Source organism: Vombatus ursinus, unplaced genomic scaffold (assembly GCF_900497805.2).
Source record: "Vombatus ursinus unplaced genomic scaffold, bare-nosed wombat genome assembly UNPS02014810.1, whole genome shotgun sequence".
Classification (NCBI taxonomy): Eukaryota; Metazoa; Chordata; class Mammalia; order Diprotodontia; family Vombatidae; genus Vombatus; species Vombatus ursinus.
The window spans coordinates 49597530-49622743 of record NW_020954588.1 but is presented as its reverse complement, the minus strand read 5'-3'; the positions used below and the strand labels follow the sequence as shown (position 1 = coordinate 49622743).

The 25214-nt window shown below is 51.2% G+C and overlaps 1 protein-coding gene across 2 annotated transcripts in view; it reads left to right on the top strand.

Moving 5' to 3' along the window:
• HDLBP (high density lipoprotein binding protein) overlaps positions 1–25214 on the top strand; it is an 86714-nt gene that overhangs the window by 39603 nt on the left and 21897 nt on the right. The window contains exons 1-11 of one of the 2 annotated variants that reach the window (XM_027876103.1): positions 2230–2303; positions 7090–7150; positions 12215–12327; positions 13141–13298; positions 13812–14027; positions 15704–15910; positions 19113–19328; positions 19902–20108; positions 20201–20308; positions 21675–21779; positions 24704–24782. In XM_027876103.1, the coding sequence (XP_027731904.1) occupies positions 12252–12327; positions 13141–13298; positions 13812–14027; positions 15704–15910; positions 19113–19328; positions 19902–20108; positions 20201–20308; positions 21675–21779; positions 24704–24782 (1372 nt within the window). In that variant the 5' untranslated portion in view covers positions 2230–2303; positions 7090–7150; positions 12215–12251. Of the gene's footprint in view, positions 1–2229; positions 2304–7089; positions 7151–12214; positions 12328–13140; positions 13299–13811; positions 14028–15703; positions 15911–19112; positions 19329–19901; positions 20109–20200; positions 20309–21674; positions 21780–24703; positions 24783–25214 lie in introns of those variants that run through there. The other variant, XM_027876102.1, reaches the window with a different exon arrangement.

The following is a 25214-nucleotide window of genomic DNA, read 5'->3' as shown; positions in this document are numbered from 1 at the left end:
AAGAAAAACGTTGTATCATTTACAAGAAGGAATAATTCTGTTACTCTTTTGCGTGTGTTTATTCCCTCAATGTTTTTTTCTTGTCTTATTCCTCTACCTAACATTTCTAGAACAATACTATATCAGACAGCAGTGAGGATGATGGGGAGGGTCCTGCCTACCCCATGATTTTATTGGAAAGGCCTTTTTTGGGGGGGAGGGAATAATTTTAGATATTGGTTTTAGAAACTGTCTACCGTATTAAGAAAAGGTTCTGGAGGAACTCACCAGTGGGAGGAGGGGGTTAAAGCTCAGGGAGCTTCCAGGGTAAGAAGTAGCAGGGGAGACAGTAGGCTGTGGTGTAAGTGCAGGTGAGAGGTGTGAAGGGCCTTGGAAGGCTGTCAGCTGGGTGTGTGCTTGGGCGGGGAGGCAGGGAGAGGGACAGCTGGTGCGGAGAGAACATAGGGAGAAAACCACCCGATGGCGGAAACTGTCTGGCACTTTTGAAAACAATGTATCCTCCAGGGACCAGGGAGGTGTCTTGCCTGCTACTATACTGCTGCTCCGTTCCAATTGGCCTGGCATCAATTGATAGAATGCATCAGTTTGCTAGTTCCCTTGGGGATGCAGGTTGCAGCCCCATCCTGTCCTCTCCGCTGGGTAGGGGGAGGGGTGGAAATCTGCCAGAAGGGGGTGTGGCTGGGACCTGCACCCCGGCTTTCCACGTGCCCAGCCCTTCTTTTTCCTTGGTCATCTCTTTTTTTTTTTGTTTGTTGTTTTTTTTGGGGGGGTTAGGCAGTGGGGTTAAGTGACTTGCCCAGGGTCACACAGCTAGTAACTGTCACTTGTCTGAGATTGGATTTGAACTCATGTCCTCCTGAGGCCAGGGCTGGAGTTCTAGTCACTGTGCCACCTAGCTGCCCCTCCTTGGTCATCTCTTGAAGCCTGCAGCCCTGGCCCTTGATTGTTGGGTGGGGGTGGGGGGGTTATCTTGCGTCCCTGGGCCCTAAGCAAGCGCAGGCTGATGTGGTGAAGGAGGAGGGGCCTCTGAAGTGGGTGACGCGCTGTGCCTGGCCTGGCCTGGTAGAGAAGGGGTGTCCACTTGCCCCCCCCCCGTGAAGGGAACGTGTTTGGCTTGTTTGAGGGCTGAGCTGGCGCAGGGGGCAGGACAGCAGTTTGCGGGGCTTGCTCCCGCACCCGTGTGCCGCACGGTGAGCAGTGCGCAGGTGTTTGGCAGAATGGGAGGAGCGGGGTTGGCAGCGCTCCCCAGCCGCAGCGGCCTTGCTGCCAGATGTAGGGCATCCCTCTTTGGGCCTTGGCCTCCTCGTCTGTAAAACGAGGGGATGGCCCTGGGGAGGGTCTTAAAGCCCCTTCGGGCTGCCCGTGCCTGGTTTTTGGTGGCCCAAATCATTCATCCCCTTTTCTTGTTGGAATGCGAATCCCGTTCGTTTCCATGGGAGTTAGCTGGTGTGGTCCCTGTGCCCCCTGCGGGGGTCCGGGTAACCAGCCATGAATAATATAGCACCACGGAGGGGGCGCTTAATTAAAATGGAATTTATTGTGAAAGCGCTGTATTAGTCTGTGTATTATTAAGAACCAGGTGGGAAGGAGCATTTATGAAGCACCTGCTGTATGCACCGTGCTAAGCGTTTCACCAATATTTCAACTGATCCTCACAACCACCCTGCAAGGAAGGCGCTTGCTTCATCACAGATAAGGAAACCGAGGCCTATTTAGAGGGTGCCCAGTGGGGGGCGCTGTGGGGCTCCGGCCGGGCTCTGTGCTCGGAGCGCGCCTGCGCCTGTCCCTGTCCTTGCGTCTACGGCCTGGGCTGGGCCTCGTTTCGGGTTTGTACCGGGCTGCCCGTGATTGGACGGTGCCTCCGTCCGGCCGCCCGGCCGCCAGGGGGCGCGCGGGGCTCCGGGGGTCGCCGCCACGTGGCCGGCTGCCTGGCTGCCTACTCGGGTGAAGTTGCCGGGCGGCGGAGGCGGCCGGAGCGAGGCTCCGGGGCGGCCGGTGATTGGCCGGTGGGCCGGGCCGGGGCGCGCGCCTGCGGGGGGCGCTGTGGGACGGCGCGCGCGCGGGCGCGCGCTCGCGAGAGGCCGGGCCGGGCCGCGCTGGGCCGGGCTAGGCTGGGCTGGGCCGCGGAGGCCGCGGGAGGCCGGGGCCGGAGCCGGGAGGCCGGGCCTCTGACGTGTCCGCCCGCCATTGGCGCCGCCGCCCGTATATACCGATGAGGAAGCGGAGCCGCCGCTTTCCCGAGCGCGTCCAGGCTCTTCCCCGGAGGCGGCGGCGGCGGCAGAGCGCGCGGAGCTGCGGTCAAAGTAAGTGCGGGCCTCGGCGCAGCCGGCGGTCGGGGCGCTGCGGGCCCACGGCTCCCCTCGGGCCCCGGGCCTCGGGCGGCCGCACAAAGTTTGGGGCTCGCCTCGCCCCCCGGGCCGCGCTGCGCTGCCGACGTGGGGGCGGGGGGGGGGGGGTGGGGGCACTACGTGTCACCAGTGCGCATGAGCGGCGCTGGGGCCGGGGGCCGGCCTGGCGGGGTGGGGGGGCCAGCGCTGCTGCCGCGTCATCGCTCCCCCTCCCCAGGTCGGGCCTGAACCAGTACGGGGGGGCGGGGGGCCGGGGGGCCTGGGGGCGGGGCCACCGCGGTGGTGGGGGGGGGGCGGGGACGCGGACAGCGCCGTCGGGGTCCGCCCGCAGAGAAGTTCCAGCGGGGCCCGCCCCTGCCCACTGGCCCCGAGCAAGGGCCCTACGGGGGGCCTCACCCCGAGGGTCAGGACCAGGCCCGCGGGGCGGCCGTGGGCAGCCGGGGTCGCTGGCCCTTTAAGGGCTCTCCCCGCCCCCCGAGCGGGGCCGGCCGCTGGTGGAGCCTGTGCTGAGGTGGCACCTCGGAGAGGCCCCGCGGGCACGCGTGGGAGCGAGCGCGGCCGGGGGTGGGGTGGGGGCAGGGCGGGGGGGGGCACCGGCCCCAGGGGGCTGCCCCCGCTCCGCCCCCCGGCTCCTGCTCCTCTCCTCCGGGGGGAGGGGAGGCGGCGGCCGGGACGCTGGAGCCCCCCGGGCCCGGGGGCGCGCCTGGCGGGCCCGCCATTGCCCACGCCTCCGGGCCGCGGGACCGGCCCCCCTTGACTGGGTCTGCCCCTGGTCTGGACCGGCCGCCGGCGAGACTGCCACATCCTGCGACCCCCCCCCCCCCCCCGCTGCAGACCCGGGGTGCAGGGCCCCTCCCCCGCGGGGTGCAGCAGGCGCCTCCGGGGGTCCCGGCTGAACGGGCCCTCCATCAGCGGGAGGGCAGAACTAAGGAGGGGCTGCTGAGGGCCCGGCAGAAGGAGCCCCCAGCTGGGGCTGCCCGGGAAGCGCGTTGACAGAGGGCCGGGCAGAGGCAGCAGAGGAGGGAAGAAATGGGGGCAAACTGGGAAGCAAAGCTATGGAAAACCCGGTGCTTCCACTGCTGGATACCTCTGGGTCCTAGAATGCTCCGTCCCATCCAGTTGGTTCCGTGTTCTAAGCACATTCCTTGACACATAATAGGCGTCTAATAAATGTTAACTACTGCCCAGGGATTTCTCCCCGTAGAAACATGCGCTCTACAATGTTGGTCACAGTGTGGGGGCTTTCAGTATCTTCCTTTTAATATCCTTCTCTTCCTCCCATCCCCCCTTAGAACTAGGATGTCACGTTTGTGTGGTGTGTTGTGTTCCAGAGGAGAAGCAGGGGTTCGGTGACCTGCATTTTGTCGTTTTGTTTGCTTTCTACCCCCCTTCCCCCCAATGAAGAGAGTTATTTTCTGTCTGACCTTGGGGGCGATCACCTTGATAGGCCAGCTGCATACACCTTAGGGACACACGTGAGAATGGCTGCTTCCTGTACTTTTTCAATGTTGTGCCGAGATTGTGGATTTTAGGGCTGCAGACCTTAGAAATGGAGTCAGTTAAGGACTTGGGAGTCACACTTTGCTTCTTAGGGTCTCCCCCACCATTTAAAATAAAAAGCAGCAAGCCTTCAAATGCCCCTGGGACAGGGAAGCCTAGCTGCCTCCTTCCTCAACTGCCCTCACACTGTAGGGAGGGATGCCCTGAGCCACATTCTGACCTTCTTCTGACTTGGTCCTGGTCTTGGGGCAGGTTTCCTGATGGCTGTTATGGCATCTAGGATCCTGAAACTCCAAATTCACATTCTACATCTGTAATAAATCAACTGAAGTCATATCTATAGCCTTTTCTACTGGAGAATTTTTACTATTCACAGAATAGCAGCCTTAGCCAGTTGACTAGAACCAGGGAGTGAAAAGCCCTCTGAGTGGCTAAAGTAATTGCTCCTCTATTTTTGTCATTAGAAAGTTCCTTATGCCCTAATTCAGGGCCTATTTATTCTTACTTTGCAGACAGTTTGAATATACAGCATGGTATAATGGAAAGAATTCTGGTCTTGAGTCAGGAGACACCTGGGTTCAGGTGTCATCTCTGAAGTCTCAACTGTGTGATCCCTTTTCCAAGCCCTAGTTGCCTAGTGGGAGTTAGTACCTGTAGTATCTCATAGGCAAATCAACAAGCATTTATTAATTGCCTGCTGTGTGCTTGACACCATGCTTTATCACTAGAGACGCAAAGAGAGGCAGAAGACATTTTCTGCTCTGAATATGCAAACAACCCTGTATAGACAGGATAAATTTCAGAATCTCCAGAGAGAAGGTACTAGTTTTAAGGGTGATCAAGAAAGGCTTCCATAGAAGCTGGATTTTTAGTGGAGACTTGAGGGAAGCCAGAAAGTGGAGATGTGGAGGGGAGGAGTTTCAGGCATGAGGAGCAGCCAGTAAAAATGCCTAGAACCAGGAATTGGAGTGGAGGGTCAAGGCGGCTAGTGCTACAGGATCCCATAGTTTGGGGTTAGGGGGAAAGGGGGAGGAGAACAGAAAGATGAAGCCAGGAAGCTTATGTGAATGCCAAATTAGATTTTATATTTGATTCTAGAGGTGAGAAGGGGAGTGACCTGGTGAGACTTGGGCTTTGTTGTTAGAAGAAGGGAGTGTGTATAGAGCAGAGCCAGATTGATCAGAAGGATGCTCTTGATTGGGATGGCAGGGCTCAGAAAACATAGTAATAATAGCTGGCATTTGTGTAGTGTTTGCAGTTTGCAAAACATTTTACAGATGTTAGCTCATTTGCTTTTTCATGTAGGCGACATTATTATCATCATTTTACAGAGAGAAACCAAGGCTGAGAGGTTGTGACATGCCCAGGGTCACAAAGCTACTGTGCCCCCTTCTCAATTCATTAAAACTTAGTGAAATATTTCTATTATTTAATACGTAACTTTAGTTATTATGTATTACTCTTTAATGTGAAATATCTAATAAAATGTGATTTCAAGTTTTCAAAGGACTTTGCAGATCTTCAACTACTATGTAATGTTAGTTCTTTTATTACAAGTAGAGCATGGTGTAGTTGATAGAATCTAGGACTTGAAACAAAACCAGGTTCTGAAACTGTTAGTGCCACCCTGGGCAGGTCAGCTCAGTTCAGCCAGCACTTAGCATCTGGCATGTTCCAGGCACTGTTCTGGGACAGACAGAAACTAGTCTCTGCCCTCCAGGAGCTTACATTTTCCTGGGAGATAATTTGTTTTTGAAGTGCAGGGAGGAACAAGTGTCTGCCATCCCTGGGGCCCAGTCTGTGCAAAGGTGTGCAGACAGGAGATGGAACGTGATGGATGAGGAATAGCCATCAGGCCAGTTGGGGTAGAATGTAGGATTCTTAGAGGAGAGCAGTGCTCCATAGGCAGATTGGGAAGGACTTTAAAAGTGAAACAGAGGAGTTTATTTAGACAGGGTGTTCCAAAATCTTAATGCAGTTTTAATCCATGAAAGCTATTTAAACCTGCACTAAGACTTTTGGGACACTTTTATTCCAGGGTCAAAAGGAACCCACTGGAATGCATTGAGCAGGGCAGTGACAGTGTCAGCCCTGTGCTTTAGACAAGGGAGAGCCTGCAGACAGAGGGACCAGTTAAGAGGCTGTTGCCAAAGTCAACATGAGAGGTGACGTGTGGAAGAGGAGGCCGCTGACATGGGCTGGTGTGGGTGGCATTAGAGGGCCAGGTGGTACCCTCAGCTGCAATGAGGGAGTTGCCCCAAGTTGTGGGCTGCTGGCGCTCTGAGTTGGTGGCATAGGGAGCCCTGATAAAGTAGCAGAAGATGCTTTTACTCTTATGGGTTGTTGTGAGGATGACACTTTGTTAACCGTGGAGTGCTGTGTCTTTAGGAGATACTAATCTTGTCAGCATTCTTACTAAACTTTGGGGTCTTGAAGAGGCCAAGTGGAGGGGGCAGAGCTGTGCTGCTTCAGACCCTTCTTGTGCTGTTAACACAGAGGGCTGTGTCTGCCCAGAGCAGGGTAGATGGCGGTCGTTTCATGCCGAGGCAGCCCCAGGAGGGCAGGGCATTTAGAGCTTCCAAGAAGGCATTCCAGTCCTGAGTTCTCAGCACAGGTGCCCGGGCTCTCTGGGGCTGGCCAGTCCAGCCTGCCCAGGCACTGTTGGGAAGGAGTTTGAGGTCTTCTCTCACTCCTAAGAACTAGCCTGACTGAGGTCACAGAAGCAGCAGGTTGGCAGTGCTCACTTTGGGTGACAGCAACTCCTGAAATGACGTGGTCCATGGTGGATGCAGGACATCCTAAGTCTTTTGGAATTGCTGAGGCCCTGGACCTGGTCTTTCTTCTCCTTCTGGTCTCCCTCAGGTGGTATTTCTCAGACTTCGTAGTATGTTTTCCTGCAGTGCCTGCTGTGCTTTCTTGGGATGTTCCTTCTTGGACCCCTCGAATGACCTCTTTGTTGGGGAGGGATGGGGTGGAGAGGCATGTTCCACTTGAGATTTCCCTCGGTGATGGATCGTGGGATGCTTTGGGCTACACTGGCTGCAGGGACTTGGGGTAGGGGAGGTTGGCTGCCCCTTGTGCCTTGGTTTGGACTTGGTCAGGGAACAGGGAAATGCCCTGGGAAGTGGGTGTCAGAAGTTGCACTGACAGTGTGTACTGTGGGAGGGCATGGGCCTTGGTGGATTTTAGCCAGAGGTTTTAGCCTTGCTGGTAACTTCTTTTTCTCTCCCTTTCCCCCAAGCTGGCAGGCTGACGGACAGGCGGCAACAGGACGGACTTTCTGGCTACTGACCATTTAGCTGGTGAGTGGACATGTATTCTTGAAAGACCCTTTACTTTCTCAGTCCTGCCCTTCCTTTACAACATTATTGTTCATCCTGAAAAGTTTATGATGTCAATTGAGGACATTATTGGAAACTTCATCCCCCACCAGAACTCCAACTGTTTGTTGTCATTTTCTGTGTTCGTTTGCCATTGAAGATGGCATTAATTCTCAGTCAGTCCTGCATTGGGGAGGGGGTCATCTGACTTTTGGATCAATTTTTATTTTCCTTCTTAGATGTGGATTAGGTATGTTGTGGGCCTGCTGAATTTGGGACTTAGCCATGTTGGTAATACAGATTTTTGTCCTTAGTGACTTGTTTTGGGGTTTCTTTTGGAGGGGGGAGTTTGGGGTTTTTTTGGTGTTTTTGTTTTTTGTGAGGCAGTCTAGGGCCACACAGCTAGTAAGTGTTATGTGTCTAAGGTCGGATTGGAATTCAGGTCCTCCTGACTCCAAGGCTAGTGCTCTATCCATTGCGCCCCCTAGCTGCCCCTGTCCTTAGAAACTTGGAAGAACCTTTAAAAATGAGAGCACTGAATTTTCATGGGAGTTGGGACAGTGGGTCCCTTTCTGGCTCTGCTGAGAGACACAAGATTATAACTACACCTAATTTCATCTTTGGCCTTTGGAAGAGAGGGTTGGGCTGATTGTGGGCTGGCATCCTTGGCTACTTGGCTGGCCTGTGCCCCATGGCATCCAAGGATCCGTTCAGGCCACTTGTTGAGAGGCCTTTGTCTTCTTGCACAGACAGCTCGAGGTGTACGTGGACTAGAGGGGGAAAGGCCCAGAGGGCACTTTTGGGGTAGTTCTGAGGAGCAGGTGGAGCCAGGGATTCTTGGATGTGGTGGAGAAGGGAGGCGGGTCTGCTGGTGCTTGGAATCTTCCAGAGAGGGTCTGGAGAGGCCGTGGGGGCTGTCCATGAGGAACCCCCCTAGACAAGGCCAGCAAGCATTGCTCTCTGGGACGTCTAACCCTAGGCCCAGGGGCCTTTCTTCTCCTGATAGCGATACCAGCCCCAGGCTCTTCTGCTCCCATCCCCCTTCTTTTCTCCGGGTTCTTTCAGATGCTCCTCCTGTCACATGGCCTCTGGGCCCTTCACTATCAGTCTTGCTCTTCTCTAGATACTCTGATCAGTGTCCCTAAGCTGTGGCGCCCCCCCCCCCCCAAAGCTAAAGGTGTATCCCCCGATAAGACCTGACCAGGAAGGAGCGCAGCAGGGCTGTCAGCTCCCTATTCTCGGAAGCTGTGGAGCTAGGAGCTAAGAGAGGGCAAAGTGGCTGCTGCAGACCACTGTCCACCCTGCTCCTCTGGACTCCTCTCACTGTTGAGTGTTAAAAGTATTGACAGACTGATGATTATCAGACAAAAAGGTTTCAATATCTAAGGAACAAGGAAAGGACCGTAGAAGAAGCTATTAACTTTTGTTAAAGTCTGTGTTAAGTTTAACGGGGCCCTAACAAGTATCATATTTTGTGTCCCTTTCTGTATTTTTTCCTGTGAATTTAAAAATGTTATTGAATTAATTTTTTCTATCACAGCAGTTAATCAGTAAACATTTATTAAGCACTTATCCGGTAAGTGCTAGGCACTGGGATTGCAAAAAGAGACAAAAGACAGTTCCTGCCCTCAGAGCTCACAATCTAATGGGGTGACAACATGCAAATATAGACAAAGTAAGGTATAGATAAGTTGAGTAGGAAATAATTAACAGAAAGAAGGCACTAGGCTTTAGAGGGGTGGGGGAGACTTCTTGTAGAAGGCGGAGTTTTAGCCAACTAGGACTTAAAGGAAGCCAGGGAGGTCAGTAGTGGGAGTGGAGCAGGGAGAGTGTTCTGAGTGTGGAGGACAGACAGAGACAATGCCTAGACTGAGAGATGGCGGCAAGTGTGCCCACGTGGCGGGGAGGAGGGTGGTAGGAGAGGGGCCAGGTTATAAAGGGCTTTGTATTTGTTCCTGGAGGGAATATGGAGCCCCTGGAGTTCACTGAGTAGGTGGTGACGTGATCAGACTTTGGGGGCTGAGTGGAGGATGGACTGGAGTGAGAGGAGACTCCAGGCAGACCCACCCCTCCCCCCAGCAGCTATTGCAGTCATCCAGGTAGGAGGTGATGAGGGGATGCACTTAGGGGGTGGCAGTGTTGGGGAGATGCTGCCCAGGTGAAGTCCACGGGCCTTGGCAACAACTGGAATGTTGGGGGTGGGGGATAGTGAGGAGTCCAGGATGACTCCTAGGTTGGGAGCCTGTTCCCTCTATCGTACCGGGGGGGGGGGGGGGGGTGTTGTTCAGAGGGAAAGAGAATGAACTCTGTTTTGGACGTGTTGAGTTTAAGGTGTCTGTGGGACATCCAGGCTATGTCCAGTAGGCAGTTGGAGATGCAGGTTTGGAGGTCAACAGAAAGACTGGGGCAGGAGAGTTATCAGCATAAAGATGATACTTGAATCCGGGGAGCTGATGAGATCACCAAGCGAAGTAGTACAGACTTGGGAGAGAAGAGGGTGCGGGACAGAACCGCAGGGGCACCCGAGGTTAGAGGGTGTGATCTGGAGTGGTCAGAGGGTGGAGGAGAACCAGGAGAGAGCTCGAGGGGTGTCCTGAACACCTTTAGAGAAGAGAGTCCAGGGCTGCAGAGAGATCGAAGGGGGGGGGGTGGCCAGCTCACAGTTGTACCCCCTTCCTGTCCACTGGCTGCGTCTGACATTGCACATCTCCTTGTGTCCCTCCATTCTGTCACCTCTGTGCCTGGAGTGGACTGGCGTGCCTCGTTGGCTTCTTTGCCACATCCTCCACTGCTCCTCGTCCTGCACCCTCTGGTGCCAAGCAGAGTACACGATGCTTTCTTTCAGGTACTTGAGCACAGGCATTATTTCACATGCTTCTCCTTCCCCTAGGCTTTCTTTTCCAGAAGAAACATGCCCAGTTCCTATAGCTGATGACATGAACTTGGGTTCCTTCCTCCTCCTGGCCTAGATATCTTTGTCCTTCTTAAACGCTAGGGCCCAGAACTGAACACAGGCCTCTCCAGATGTGGTCTGACTGCCACCTCCTTGTGCCTGGCAGCTGTGCCCCAGGCCGTGGTATCACATGGCTGACTCGCTGTGCTTGGAGGCCTGTTAGCTTCCCGAGTCCTCTTCAGGCAGACACTGGCCATGACTTCCACATTGTGGGCATCTGAAATATGACCTCCTTTGCCGTCACCATGTCCTCACTTATCAGGATCTCTTAGGATCCTGAGTCTTTCATCCAGTGCTTTCATTATTACATCTGCAGATTTGGAAAGGGTATGGTGGGTGCACTTATTCAGATCCTTGGGAAGCGCATCTGAACAGCAGGGGAGCCCTGTGTCACTGCTGCGGAGACCGATGTCTATGCTGGCGTGGAATCATTGAGGACCGAAGAATACTCCATGGGTCTGGCAATTGGACCAGTTTCTAATGCCATCCAATGGTGTTGGCCCTTAGCACATTCTCTCTACAAGAGTAGCTTTTTGCTAAATGGTTAAAAAAAATTTCTTTACTGTACTGTGTGAATAGTAATTCCTGCATTCCTAAAGCCCCTTCAAGCTTATTAAGCATTTTACTCCTGTCGCCCTATTAAGCTATATTAATAATGATCGTAGTTAACATTTATCTAGTGCCTACTATGTGCCAGGCACTGTGCTAAGAGCTTTACAATTATTATCTCATTTGATCCTCACAACAACCCTGAGAGGTAGGTGCCATTATTATCATCCCCACTTTCTAGTTGAGGCAGATAAGGGTGAAGTGACTCGCCCAGAGTCACACAGCAACTAAGTGTTTGAACTCAGGATAGGCCCAGTGCTTGATGCACTGTGGTGCTCTTGAGTTGACAAGTATTGTCCCCATTTTGCAGATGAGAAACATAAACATATTCAGAAGTTGTGACCTGACTAGAGTCACCCAGCTACTAAGTGAGAGTTGGAATTTGATCCCACACCTGCTGATTCCACGTCCTGTGTTCGTTATGCTCCCTCTTGGTGACTCAGCACGAGGGAGGCGTAAAGGAACCGGGAATCACAGGGTGACCTAGAGTTGAACTGGCGTGGTGAGGTGAGCTCTCCTTGAGGGTTTGCTGTGGGCTGGGACAAGGCAGGCAGACAAGCATCTGCCTTCAGGGAGCTTACAAACCACTGTACAGACAAGGGTAGATGAGGGAAAGAGCCTCGTTAGGGTTTCAGAGTGAAAACCTGAGAACAAATGGCCCCAGTAGCTCTCCAGGCAGGGCTCTGTGTTGGAGCTGGTATCTTCACTTGGGTTATTAGGCAGGCCAGGTTAAAAGCTGTTGGACTTTTTTTTCCCACAGTTCCAGGGAAACATGGAGGCCCCAAGTTCTTTGGACCTCAAAAAGAGGTTCTTGTGGTTGGAGGAGGGCAAGGCCCGGGGCTTCTTGTGGAAGAGGGGAAGAAGGGAAGCCTGCTAGGAGAGGCATGTGATTGACCCATCAGATGGGACATGCTTTACCAGGTGCACTGTTTTCTGCAAGAAACCCTGTGGTTCATCTTAAAAGAACAGAGAAGATGCTCAGTGGCTGGCATGTAGGTTGTTAACCTCTTGGGTTCCGCTGAGTTTTTATGATGGGTCCCCCTCATTCCAGGACGCCATGGCACACTCCCCTTTTGTTTCCCTGCCTGGGGCTCGGAATGTTAGCGGTACACAAGAAGCCTCAGGACGAGGAGGCTTGCCTGGCTCACGATAGGCCCTGATGACAGTCTTGGCCTTGTCGATGACATCGCAGATCCATTGGCCTGTTAAGTTCAGTGGAGCTTTTGCTGAACGATCATCTAGGCGTGGACCATTCATCTTTGGTCCTCCCCATTTCTGTTACTTCTGGAAGCTCAGAGGCCAGAGTGTGGGTCATTTTGGCAACCCTGGGATGATGCCGACAGCAAATAGAGGCGCAGGGGCAAGCTGTTGTCTCAGGTTTTGAGACTATGGATCTCAGTGTTGCTACTTAATCTGAGAAGTTGAGAGTCTGCTCTATCCAGATAATTGACTACTCCTTTCTTGCTTCTCCCCTGCTCCTTTAGTGGCATACCCGGATTGTGTGTAGGTGGGATATCGACAATGAGCTCTGTTGCAGTTTTGACCCAGGAGAGCTTTGCAGAGCACCGCAGTGGGCTGACCCAGCAGCAGATTAAAGGTAGGGTGCCCTCACCCTGAGACCTCTGACATCTATTGCATGTACAGTTTTCTGGCCTTGAGTGCTATAAAGCCCTGTTGCATGTTCTATTGGGATAGGGGTAAGGGTAGTGCCTTGGGCACACCTATTCTGAGAGTCACTGTATATCACGTTGGTGATTTGGCCATGTAGAATCTGCCCTGCATTGAGATGTCTGTGTGACCCTTTAAATGCTAAGCTCATGATTACTGAACCCCAGTTCTTAAAACATGTCTGGAGTTGGTTTTACAGTATTTGTGCCAGATATGTGTGGTCTTGGTCATATCTTCACTATTTGACAAATGAGACTCGTTTTCAAGATGACCACATACAGGATTGAGGTGCAGTCTCTGTACTTGAAGCAGGCAAAGCCAGCTTGCCCACATATAAGTGTCATGCCGGCTCTGGTCCCTGACCTTGACCTAATTGTACAGAAGGGAGGATCTGTACCGGAGTATCGGTGCACCCTGAAGCATCCCATAGGTGATGGGCTATATTTAAGGGCAGAGAAATGAACTTGGGTCTCAGGTCAAACAGCATGATTTTAGCCGGCATTTCTTATAAGTTGGACTTAGTGTTTGGAGGTGTCTTGATATAAAGGGAGGGAAAAAACCCGGACATCTCTTCAATGATTTCTTTTTCACCCCAAAGCCAAAATGTGAATGAATGGGAACTGAGGGGTTTACTAGTAGTTGTCACTCATTCTCTGCCCTTTCATTCTAGGATTTAAGTTCTCTTGTGTGGTTTTTTCACTCTGTATTTAGAACGATCCTATAAATCTTTGTCTTTCTACAGTTGCTGCTTTAAATTCGGAAGACGAAAGCGACCCTCCAACTTACAAAGATGCCTTCCCTCCGCTTCCTGAGAAGTCTGCTTGTTTGGAGGCAGCTCAGGAGCCTGCTGGGGCCTGGGGCAACAAGATCCGACCCATTAAAGCCTCCATCATTACTCAGGTGGGCAGTGCAAGAAGTGTCTCAGACTGGGTCCGGGAGAAATGGCTTTGACCCGAGGGAATGTACCTGGAAGTGGGGCGTGCCTTTGTGCTGTAGAAGACGTGATGGGAGCTCCAAAGGAAGGGGTGTATTTGCCAGCTTAGGGAAGGCGCTGAAGAGTTAGATTATGTGGCACAGAAAGTTCCCTAGATAGCGATCGGGGAGTAGGGACCTTCCTTCCCTGTCTTCTGGCCCATCCTCTTTGAACCCGACAAGTGATCTGCAATGATAGGGAGCTCCCTTAATGCTGGGATGGCGTTAGTAAATGCTTTTTTCTTAGATTTGGTGGAAATATGCCTTCCTTCCCACCCAAACTGAACCTAATTGACGCTGGATTTACCTTCTTAGTCTAGTCTAGTCCAGAACAGGCGCTCCAGCAGCTTTCCTCCAATGGGGGCCACTCGGGTTCAGCTTGGGACAGTGAGCTGTTGTCTGGTGGTCTTCTGACCTTCCCTTGTGCCACGGTTTGGGCAGGTGTTCCACGTGCCCCTGGAGGAGAGGAAGTACAAGGACATGAACCAGTTTGGGGAAGGGGAGCAAGCCAAGATCTGCCTCGAGATCATGCAGAGGACCGGTGCTCACCTGGAGTTATCCCTTGCCAAAGACCAAGGCCTCTCCATCATGGTCTCTGGAAAGCTGGAAGCGGTCATGAAGGCCCGGAAGGACATCGTTGCGAGGCTGCAAACACAGGTCAGTCGGAATTCTCGCCTGTACTGCTTGTTCTGTGTATGCATGGGATAGAAAGCAGCAAAAGGCAAAATGGCGTTGGAGTACCAGCGCCCGCAGCAAGATTAGTGTGGTGGTATCGAGTCTTCTGTTTCAGTCATGGAATGCTGACTTTACCAACCAGAGGGAGTCAGCAGTGAGGGGGTGGGTGGGAGGGCTCCTTTTAGCTCTTTGGTGTTGGTCTCTCTCTCTTTTGCTTGATGATGTCCTGAAGTCTTCGCGTTAATAAATTCCAGTCGGTGGCTTATGTCAGGTTTAATTCCTTTGCAGAGTATGTAACGTTTCCTACCTGTAGCCCCATGCTTTCCTGTCGGAAGCAAGAGGAGCATGTGTCTCGTATCCCTAGGATCCATAATGGACCAACATCTGTATTTTGGGAATGTCCTCTCTGTCGGTGACAGATGCCCAGCCCCAGGACGGTTGGGTCACAGGCTTGGAGCAGTTTCCTGATTCGGCTCCCATAATTCCTGGTTGTTTTTCAGTACACTTTGACCATTCCCAGCTGTAGCATGGAGGGTTGAGTGTGACTTGTCTTTTTGGGTGAAGCCCCTTCAGCATGGGCTATTTTCATTGTTTGTCGTTGCCACCAGTTTGCTGCATGTGACGTGAAAAGCTCCAAGTTGTTTTGATTTGCATTTCTCCTGTTACCGATTTGGAGCAATCTTCACATGGTTCCTTGGAATGGTTTTAAGAACAGTTCATTCAGACACGACCAGTTCTCAAAAGAAGAAATTCAGGCCATCAGCAACCATGTGAAGGATTGCTCCAAATCATTAATGAAGAGAGAAGTGACAGGATTTGCCAGGAAGTCACTGACCAAGTCCTCAAAGCACAAAATACTGACAGCGGACAAGCCATGGATGTCCCTGCACCTTCAGAGGGGATAAGTCTGAAGAACTCTGAGCCCCTTTGGGTGTTGTCCGTGAGTGGATGCCTCCAGAGGACTGAGTGCTGTCCCAGTGACCCACCCGGGGGTCCAGAGACGGAGAAGGGTGTAGCACTGAGGGCTGGGCTGGCCTGCTTGTTTGCTGGGGAGTGGCCTCTGGTCACTGGGAGCACTCCTCTTGGTGCCAGTTCCTCTAAGGGTCAGGGAAGTTGGTGCAAGGGTGTCCCCCATTTCACAGCTGAGCTTTTGTTCCTGGTAGGAGATTTCTTTCTCTTGTCTATCAGATCATCTCTTCTCTGTAGCTATGTATTACGTCTGTCCAAATTGTAGAAGATCTCTGTCTAGGATGTGTCTTTCCCATTTGAGTTTCTCACCTTTTTGGAGTTTTATTGTGGTCCTTGGTCCTTTATACCTGGTGGCTTCGCAGTGTTCCTAGCCAGTCTTGTGGGAGCAGGAGCCCGGAGACCCACTTCTAGGAGATAGCGTTCTTGCGTTGGTCCAGTCCGGGGCACAGTGGCCAGGTCTGACTGATGGTTACACCAGCCCTGTCCTTTGCTTCCACTACTGTGAGTTGTAGCCCCTTTCTCGGGTATTGATGTGATGACCCGAGAGACACCCGTTTTCAGAAGTGGTGGCTTTTGCCCTTCATCTTGAGCGCTTACCTGTTGAATGAATCGTCTTGTAGCTGAGCTGCCTGTATGGGCAAGGAGAGCATCCTGAGTTGTCCTTTACACCCTCTTTTCTTGGGCTGCAGGCTTCAGCAACAGTGGCCATTCCCAAAGAGCATCATCGCTTTGTCATTGGCAAGAATGGTGAGAAACTACAGGACTTAGAGCTCAAAACTGCAACCAAGATCCAGATTCCTCGCCCAGAGGATCCCAGCAACCAGATCAAGATCACTGGCACCAAGGAGGGCATCGAGAAAGCCCGGCACGAAGTCCTGCTGATCTCGGCTGAGCAGGTAAGGGTGGGGAGCTGGTCGTAGTAGAAGCTCTTTCCCTGAAACTTTGTGTGAAGTGAGGTGATTTGCTAGCAGCATGTCCTGCCTGTGATCTCACAAATATTTAACCTGAAATGTTAATCCTTTTCGCCTTCTGCGTATCTTTCTGTTAGATTTATCCAAAACTGGCAGAGGGATATTGAAGTCTCCTGTCACTGTCATTTACTGTCTGGCTTCTTGTAGCTCAGTGAATGTTTCTTCATGAGTTTGGATGCTATGGCATTTGGAGCATCAAAGTTTCATTTCTGCTTGTGGTTTGTTGTCAATGTGTTTCTTATAAGCCACAGACTGTGATGTTTTGTTTTCTTACCTAGTCTGTCACTTTTTTTTGTTTCATTTTGTTGAATTGTTTAAACCATTCACAGTTAAGGTGATGAGAGGTTTATATTTTCCTCCATTTGTCTCTTTTTTTTTCTCTTCTTCTGTAAAGTTTTGTTTCTTCAATTACTTTTGCTGAAAATCTTTTGTAAAGTGGCCATGTTCCTACTCTCTTCCTCATATTGCTGATTGTTCCTGCCCATTCTCTTTAGAGTTTTGCTTATTGATTCTTTTTCCTTTCCTGCTTTTGTCTACAGGTTATTTAATTCTTCCCATCTTTTTTTCCTTCTCGTTAAATAGACTCCCCCTTCCTCTCCTCTCCTTCAGGTAGTCCTGTTCTGTCTACTCTAGGCCCTCGTCATCTAGTTCATGACCCCTGTAATTTTCTGCTGTCTCTGTTCTCTCTATAGAGAATCAGAACTTCCAAGGCGTTCGTTCCGGGCTCTCTCCTCTAGGCAGATTCTGCCGCTGTTTTGTGGAGCGTGCCCTGAAGATTGCCACTCTCCACTGTGCCTCACTCCCTGAACGATGCCAGTTCCTTCAGGGGCCCTGTGATAGGCCCCTAGCTCTCCCTCGCCCACCCTGCTTTCACCTCGCTGATCTGTACCCTCCCCTTGTTAGCCTCTTTCTCCATTTACCTCCCAAATCCTCTCCCTGGATCTTTTCCCTCCTGCTCCTCCAGGTGCTGGTTGTCCCCAGGAGTTTCAGCTCCATTCTCCTCCCCCCCTCATCCTCAAGGTAGGGACCGTTGGTCTTGGATTTGACGATGCTTGGTCAAGCACCAAATCCCCCATACAACATGTCCTTTTACCTGTTGGCACATTCCTGATTGTAGCCGCCTCCCTCTTCCCATCCTCTCCCACTCTGAGCCTTTTGGGACTGCAGGGGTCACTGTCCCCTCATTACTAACCTTCAATTTGACCCAGGCACATGACACACCCTCCTCTTCCCTGTATGTACCCTCACATTTGCCTTGATTGACCTGAAGCCAAGGGGTTGCCAGGTTCTGTCCACACTGGCCTGGTCCCATCTCTGCACTTTACCTCCACCTGATTTACACCTTCCCTGCTGTCACCTTGTGTGCGTTTCCTGGTCTCTCTCTGTTGCTGCTGCAGTCCTTCATCCCTTTGGCATTTTTTTTTGTCTGGGGTGTTGAAGAAGCAGATAATCTCTTCCAGTCTGATTCACTTTCTAAGAACGTTTCGAGTACCTCTATTTTGGAAGTCCATCTTTCTTTCATTTATGGTTAAGCTTAGATGTGTTGGATCTCTCCTGGGGATGCACCTTGAGCTCCAGGGCTCTTCAGAACCCCTGATTCCATTCCCTTCTGTGTTTTCTGGTCGTGCAGAACAAGTTTGTACTAGTTGAATCTCCTTTGTATTTGAAGGCCTTTCTCTTGATGGCTTGCAGAATTCTGAATTGAGTTGTTGAATTTTGGAGTTTGTAGCCTTTGGTTGTTCTTCCTGGAGGCCCTCTGTGGACTCCTTCCTGTGGTATTTCAGTTTCCACGTTCAGCAGTTCTGCAGTTTGCTTCTGTGACTTCCTGCGTTGTGGACGGTCCTGTCATGTTCCTCTGTCGTGTACATCGGGCGGCACTTAGGTTGTCTCCGTGTGTCTCGATGGGCCGAGAGCATGTTTTCTTTTCATAGTCTCAGTTCTTGCTTCTCCTTTTTCTGGTGATCATTCACTTTTGTGTGTTTGCATTCTTTTGTTTCTTCAGACTTGCTCTTACAGACTCCCTTTTTTCCTATTTTGCCCCTTGTTTTTGCTGTGTAGGCCATAGTGATCGTTTCTCTTTGAAAACACTCAGGAATAGTGTGTCCCACAGTGTCCTCTGTCTTGAGGGTTGGGTCGTTGTCCTTCGTTTTGTGGTATTCACAGTTACTGGATCTGGAGACAGTGCTTCCTTGGGCTGCGATGTTTTCCCTGTCGGTTTATCTGCTTATGGTCCATATCCCTGAGTCGTCTTCTTCCTGGGATCTTTGGTCATTTCAGTCTTTTTTTCCTTATTTTCTCCTACTGCTTCCTTTCTGACTCCCCCTCGCAGTCTTGATGATTTCCCTCGGGACTGGATCTCAAAGCATCTCTGCTTTCTTCCACATTGGCAGTTCATTGATCACCCAGGTGTATGCTGCAGGTGGCTTTTTGGGACCAGAACTGACCAGAGCTAGATGCGGTGCTGTGGATTCTGTCACTAGAGTGCTAGAGCTGATCTGTAGCTTGGGTCTCTGAGGTCTGTTTGAAACCCAGACATGTGTCCTGCCCCCTTCCCTCTGTTGCTCCACTCTCCTGCGGAGAGCTTTAGCAGCACAGAATGATGCTGCAGTGACCCTGGCAAACTTTAGAATCTGGAGCATGAGAAAGAGGGTGGGGAGCTGGGGCAGCTTCCCTGCCAGGAACGTCCCCTCACTGGGAGACCGGGCCTAGTGTGCTCACGGCGGGTATCAGTTCACAGTATTTTTGTTTCTTAATCTTGACACAACAGAAAGGTTGTAGGGATGGGGGAAAATGCTGTCTGTCTGCCATTGGGTTGGTCGGTGACCAGGATATCCAAATGTGGGGGCTTCAGCACTGTTTGGGGCTATGTGTGCTTGTGAGTGTACTCAGTGTGTGCGTGGGGGTGTGTGTATGTGCGTGAGTATGTCTGTGTGTACTTGTGAGTTTATGTGTATGTGAGTGTGTATTGTATGGATGTATGAGTGTAAGTGCGTATGTGAGATGTGAGTAGCTCTATGTTAGTGAATAGTTCATGTGAATGTGCATGTGTGTGAGAACACGTGTGTGTGTGAGTGAGTGTAAGAGCACGTGCGTGTGTGGCTTGCTCACGCCACGGTGTTCTCCACAGGACAAGCGTGCAGTGGAGAGGCTTGACGTGGAGAAGGTGTTCCACCCGTTCATCGCAGGGCCCTACAACAAGCTGGTGGGCGAGATCATGCAGGAGACGGGCACACGCATCAACATCCCACCGCCCAGCGTGAACCGCACTGAGATTGTCTTCACTGGAGAGAAGGAGCAGCTGGCGCAGGCCGTGGCCCGCATCAAGAAGATATACGAGGAGAAGGTGGGTCGGGCGGCACCGACTGACTGGGGTGGGGGTCCTGAGCCCCCACGCTGCCTGCCTTATGACCTTTTGGCCCCCCGGCCCTCACCCCGTATGCCTCCTTGTGTCTGTTTGTGTCACCGGGTTCTCCTCTTCTTGAGGACATAAAGGGGCAGGTGCATTTTAGGAAGTGAAAACCCTGTGTGGACTTGTGCCGTGCAAAAAGGGCAGGACGTGGGGTCCGAGAACCTGGGGAGAGGAAGGAGCCTTTAGACAATGCTTTCTCCCGTTGGCGTGAGAAGCTTCTCTCTGCTTCCTGCCAAGAGCCTGGGGTCCAAGTCACCTCGAAGGGGGTCCCTGCAGCCCCAGGGAGACCTCAGAAGCCATGCCAATGGGCTCTCCGTGGGCTCGGGTTGCCATTTGTTCATTGCTGTCTCTGTTCGGGATGAGCTCCACAGCTCTTCGTCCATGTTTCTGGGCTCTTTTCCCAAGCACTGGGAGTTCTCTGGGAGTCTTTGGACCCCAGCCCGCTAATGCCTCCCTCCTGTCCTTTCTACTGCGCTCCGTGACCCCGCTTGCTCTGCTTGTCCTCAGAAAAAGAAGACCACCACCATTGCAGTGGAGGTGAAGAAGTCTCAGCACAAGTACGTCATCGGGCCCAAGGGCAACTCCCTGCAAGAGATTCTGGAGAGGACTGGAGTGTCCGTCGAGATCCCACCCACAGACAGCAGCTCAGAGACGGTGATTCTGCGAGGCGAGCCTGAGAGGTTAGGGCAGGCACTAACCGAAGTCTACGCCAAGGTGAGCCCCGGCACACGCGAGGCTGTTCCGCCGCCGGCCCCATGAAGGCCAGCGGTTCACACTTGACAGGTTAACTCTCTCCTCCTCCCCAGGCCAACAGTTTCACAGTCTCCTCTGTCTCTGCTCCATCTTGGCTTCACCGTTTCATCATAGGCAAGAAAGGGCAGAACCTGGCCAAAATCACTCAGCAGATGCCAAAGGTAGGCATGCGAGTTCATCCGTCTCTCCAGGTGCTCCCTGCATCTGGCAGGGGGTGGGGGGTGTCCGGGTAGTCCTGGAAGTTTGGAGATGCTGGGCTTCCCGTGTGAAGGAAGGCTAGTAGACTGCTCGGCAGGTCTGAGTCACAGGCCGTATTAGGACCTTTGGGCGCAGTGCACAGAGAGCTCGGTGCCATTGGAGCCACCATGGTGGCCTGTCACACCGCACCTTGGGCATGCCCCCCACCCCTAGCCTTCCTTCGGGCTGCTCTTGGTGAGTGACGACTCTTTGTGGATTGGCCAGGGAGTCAGAGATGTTCACCAGAACAACTGTGTTATTTAGACGATGGGAGCTTCATGGGGATTCAGGCCCAGAATTTGCTGAAGCATCCTCTGCAGTCCTGGCTCCATTTGGTTAGGTCTCTGTTACCCTGATGGACGAGCACTAAGGAGAGCAGCTCCTCTTAACGCCCATGCAGACTGGGAACATTCACACTGGGGCTGCCTTTCAGGGTGTTTTGATCTGATTTTAGGAATAATTTCAGAAAACAGAGGTTTCTTTCTGGTCCAGGAGGATTCATTCACCTGGGGGTGAATGGGTCTGAGAATCCTTTTAGTTTAGAATTTCCCAAGGGACGATGTTTGTTTCTTGGCTCAGGCCCCTGGTTTATGCACAATATTGAAGGGGTGTGTGCCTTGGAATTCTGATAGTTTTGTGCCTTGATCAAGCCGTTTTCAGGCAGGCTGAGAGCCATGTGCCCAGCTCTAGTCTGTTTGCTCTAGTCTGCTCTTGGCAGGCTGCATCCCTCCTGTGTGTCCCTGCTGCCCTGCACATCATCTGGGAGGAGTGGCCATCCTGAAGACACTGAGAAGTGAGCAGTGGCATTGGCTCAGAAAAGGGGGATCAGGCTTGGAGTTGGAAAATCTGAGTGCCAGTCTCCACTCTGCCCTGTACTAGGGTGAAGCGCCTCTTCTGTACCAGTCACTGCGCTCGGTGCCAGGAAGACAAGAAAATAACAGTTCCTACCCTCAAGGAGCTTGCAGTCTAATGGGGCCCCTGTCCCTTCCCCTCTCTGGGGCTCAGTGTCTTTATGTGGAAAGATGAGTGACTTGGCCTCGAGGAGGCTCTCCCAGTTCCCTTTCTGTTGTGACTCTCTGTAATTCATGGTGGTTGTCCCAAGTGTCATGGGAATGCATCCATGATTCCGTCTCGGTGTCTGGGGCAGGTGCTCAGAAGAGCCTGGCCCCTGGCGCACGCCCTGTGCTTACCTGGGAGCTGCAGCTCTTTCGCTGGTTGGGGTTGGTAACAGTGTTGGTTTGAGGTGGGCATTGCAGACTTGGCACTGGCTCTCCTATTTGGGGGTTGCAGGTTCATATAGAATTTACTGAAGGAGAGGATAAGATCACACTGGAAGGACCCACCGACGATGTGGATGTGGCTCAAGAACAGATTGAGGCCATGGTCAAGGATCTGGTAAGTCTCCGTGTAGGGTCTGAATGCCGGTGTCTGAGACCAGAGGGCATCTGGATGGTGGGAGGGAAGGGAGGAGCCTTTCAGATTATTAACTGTCCCAGAAACCCAGGAGTTAAATACAAATGTAACGTCCAACCCGAGTTCTCAAACAATGAACCACGCTCCCCACCCCATGGTGCCTTTCCCAGGCTTGCTGCCTTTGGCTCTTTCTTGCCTGTTCTCCTGTCCCTTCTTCCTCCCTCCCTGACTGGGGGCTGTAAGCAGTCCTGGTTCTGCGGATGTGACAGCAGCAGCGTGGCTGCTCTGTGGTACTCATAGAGTCGCGGGAATGTCTCCTTATACAGCCTTCCCAGCCTTTGTTTGAACCCAGCCCTGCGTCCTGCTTTGGGACGCCTTTCCCTTCTAGCAAGCACTGGTTCTGCCCTGAACAGGTCCCCCACTTCCAAGCCCCAGCCCATCATCTCTTCTCCAGTCTTCACGGGTGAACTTGGATGGCCCACCATTCTTGCATCTCCTTCTCAGTGCACTTCTCATTAGGTGCTTTCTGGCCATTACAGAATACCCCAGTGTTAATACCGCTCTGCTTCAGCTGCTATTTAGCCACGCTCTCTCCATTTTGGACTTGAGAAATGGAATTTTTGAACCCAGTCGTAAGACTTTACCTCCAGCCCCTCACCTTCATCACATTGGGTGTGGCCTGTTGAGCTCTGTGAGTTTCGGTTCAGTCCTTCGAGTGTTGGCTCTTCTCAGCTTTGTGTCATCTACAGATACAGGGACGAAGTGTGTGCCTTCATCCAGATCACTGGCGCAGATGCAAGCGCTGTTTTCATTGGTGGCAGCGCACCTTGGGGTCAGGCTGCCCAGCTCCTCTGGCATCTGGCACGAGAATAACGTGGGATGTTTTACTTGGAGTCCAAGCTAATTCGATCTACAGATTTCCCTTGGGCTGTTAGACCTTCCTCTAAGAAGAGGAACATATTATTCTAGAATTTTGCCCAAAAGTCACCCTCATTGATCTGTGCTTGAGAGTTGACTTTCTTCCCTTTCTTGAAAACGGAATCCAGCTTGTTGGTTCTTAATATCGTACCACATGTGCCTCCCCTTCCTCATTGTGTACAGCTCTGCAATGCTTCATTAGCATAGGGTGATTTATTTGGCTGGACTACGATTGTTGGATGTCTAGATTGTTCTTTTTTTGTTTTGTTTTTTGTATGGAAAGGTCCCTTTTAAATATTTTTTTTAATCATCATTTGGGGTAAAGTCTTAGCCATGGAAGTACTGGATCAGATAAGGTTAATTTTCTGACTTACACTGCATATTAACCATGTAGGTTTTCTCTTTTTAAAAAAAATTAATATTTTGTTTTTTCCTAATTACATGTAAAAGCAATTCTTAACAATTTTAAAAATTATTGAGTTCCAAATTCTCTCCCTCCCCCTTCATTGGGAAGGCATGCAATTTGGTATACATGTACAGACTTGCAAAACGTTTCATGTTAGTCATGTTGTGAAAGAAAACAGACCAAAAACCCCAAGAAAAATTGCTTTGATCTTCATTTGGACTCCATCAGTTCTTTCTCTGGAAATGCATAGCATTTTTCATATTCAGAATTGTCTTGGATTATTATATTGCTGAAAGTAGCTAAGTCATTCACAATTGATCCTTATACAATACTGCTGTAACTGTCTGCAATATTCTCCCGGTTCTGCTCATCCTTTGCATGAATTCATGGAAATATTTACAGGCTTTTCTGAGAGCATGCTGCTCGGCATTTCTAGCACAATAATCTTCCATCTCAACCATATACCACAACTTGTTCAGCTGTTCCCCAATTGGTGAGCCTGTCCTGTTTCCAATTCTTTGCCACCACTAAAAGAGCCGCTATAAAGATTTTTGTATGTCTAAGTCCTTTTTCTTTTTGTTTTTCTATCTCTTTGGGATACAGAACCAAAAGTGTATTGCTTGGTCAGAGGGTATGCATGGCTTCATAGCTGTTTGGGCATAGTTCCAAATTGCTCTTCAGAGTGGTTGAATCGGAGTACCACTTTACCCACAGCACATTAGTATCTCAATTTTCCTCTATCCCTTCCAGCGTTTGTCATGTTGGCCAGTCTGACAGGTGTGAGGTGGTACCTCAGAGCTGTTTTGATTTGCATTTCTCTAATCAGTAGCGATTTAGAGCATGTTTTCATATGACTATAGATGGCTTTGATTATTTTGTTGGGAAAACTGCCTGTTCACATTCTTTGACCATTTATCAGTGGAAGGATGGCTCTTATTTCTGTAAATTGGACTTTGTCCTCTATATACTTGAGAAATGCAGTCTTTATTAGAGAAACTAGCTTTAATTTTTTTTTCACAAGTATGATTGCTATGTATTGCTCTCCTTCCTGTTTTCCCCTTTTGTCTTTCTCTCTATCCTCCAAAGTGGTTTGCTTCTGCCTTTTACCTTCCCCTGTCTGCCCTCCCCCCCATCCCCTTCACCTTCTACTTCCCTGTAAGGTAAGACAGATTTCTCTGCCCAACTGAATGTGTGTGTTTGAGCCAGTTCCAGTGAGAGTGAGGTTCACGCATCCCCCTATCTTCCCCTCCACTGTAAAAACTCGAGATAATTTACCCTGTTTTACCTCTCCCTTTGCCCTTCTTCCAGTGAATTCTTCTTTCTCATTCCTTATTTTTATTTTTTTAGATAATCATCCCCTCATATCCATGTAGTTTGTTAAAGCCAACAACTTCACCTAGCATTTAAACTCGGGTAGCAGAGGGAATGAGGGATGTGTCCTTAGAGGTCACAAGGGACTATAGCAGGCAAGGGAGTTCCGGGGGATCTGATTCCAAGAAGAGTCGTGGCTGAGACCTGGATTTGGATCCTGCTTTTGGTGTTCTCAGCTCCCGTTCTCGTTTTGCATGCCTTCTCCCCACAGATTAACCGGATGGATTACGTTGAGATTAATATTGACCACAAGTTTCACAGACATCTGATTGGAAAGAATGGTGCCAACAGTAAGTCTGATGAACTGTTGTTTCTCTGTCTCTTGGTTTTCTTTTGAGATATGGCAAGTATCCCGTGGGCTTTCTTGAGGTCTCCCTGAAGTGTGTAGGGCATCAGAAATTGCTTTTCTTTAGAATCAACCATATAGCAGTGTGGAGTAGCCCAGACTTTGGCCTCAATGGGATGGCAAGAAAATGTGTCATTCCTTTTTGTGGCCTCCATGTTGGGTGGTGGGGATCTCTTATTGAGTGGGAGTCATCTGGGTTCTTGTTGGTTCTGAAGGCCTGGATGTTCCACCTGGAGGCAACGGGGAAAGTCCTTCAAACTCTCCTTGTCGTGATAGCCAGGCCATGCAGGTTGCAACCTTTTGTTTCTTATCTGGTCTTCTGATTCCCTTGTAATTTTGACAGCTATGGCTATAATTGAAGGAAATATTGCTGCCC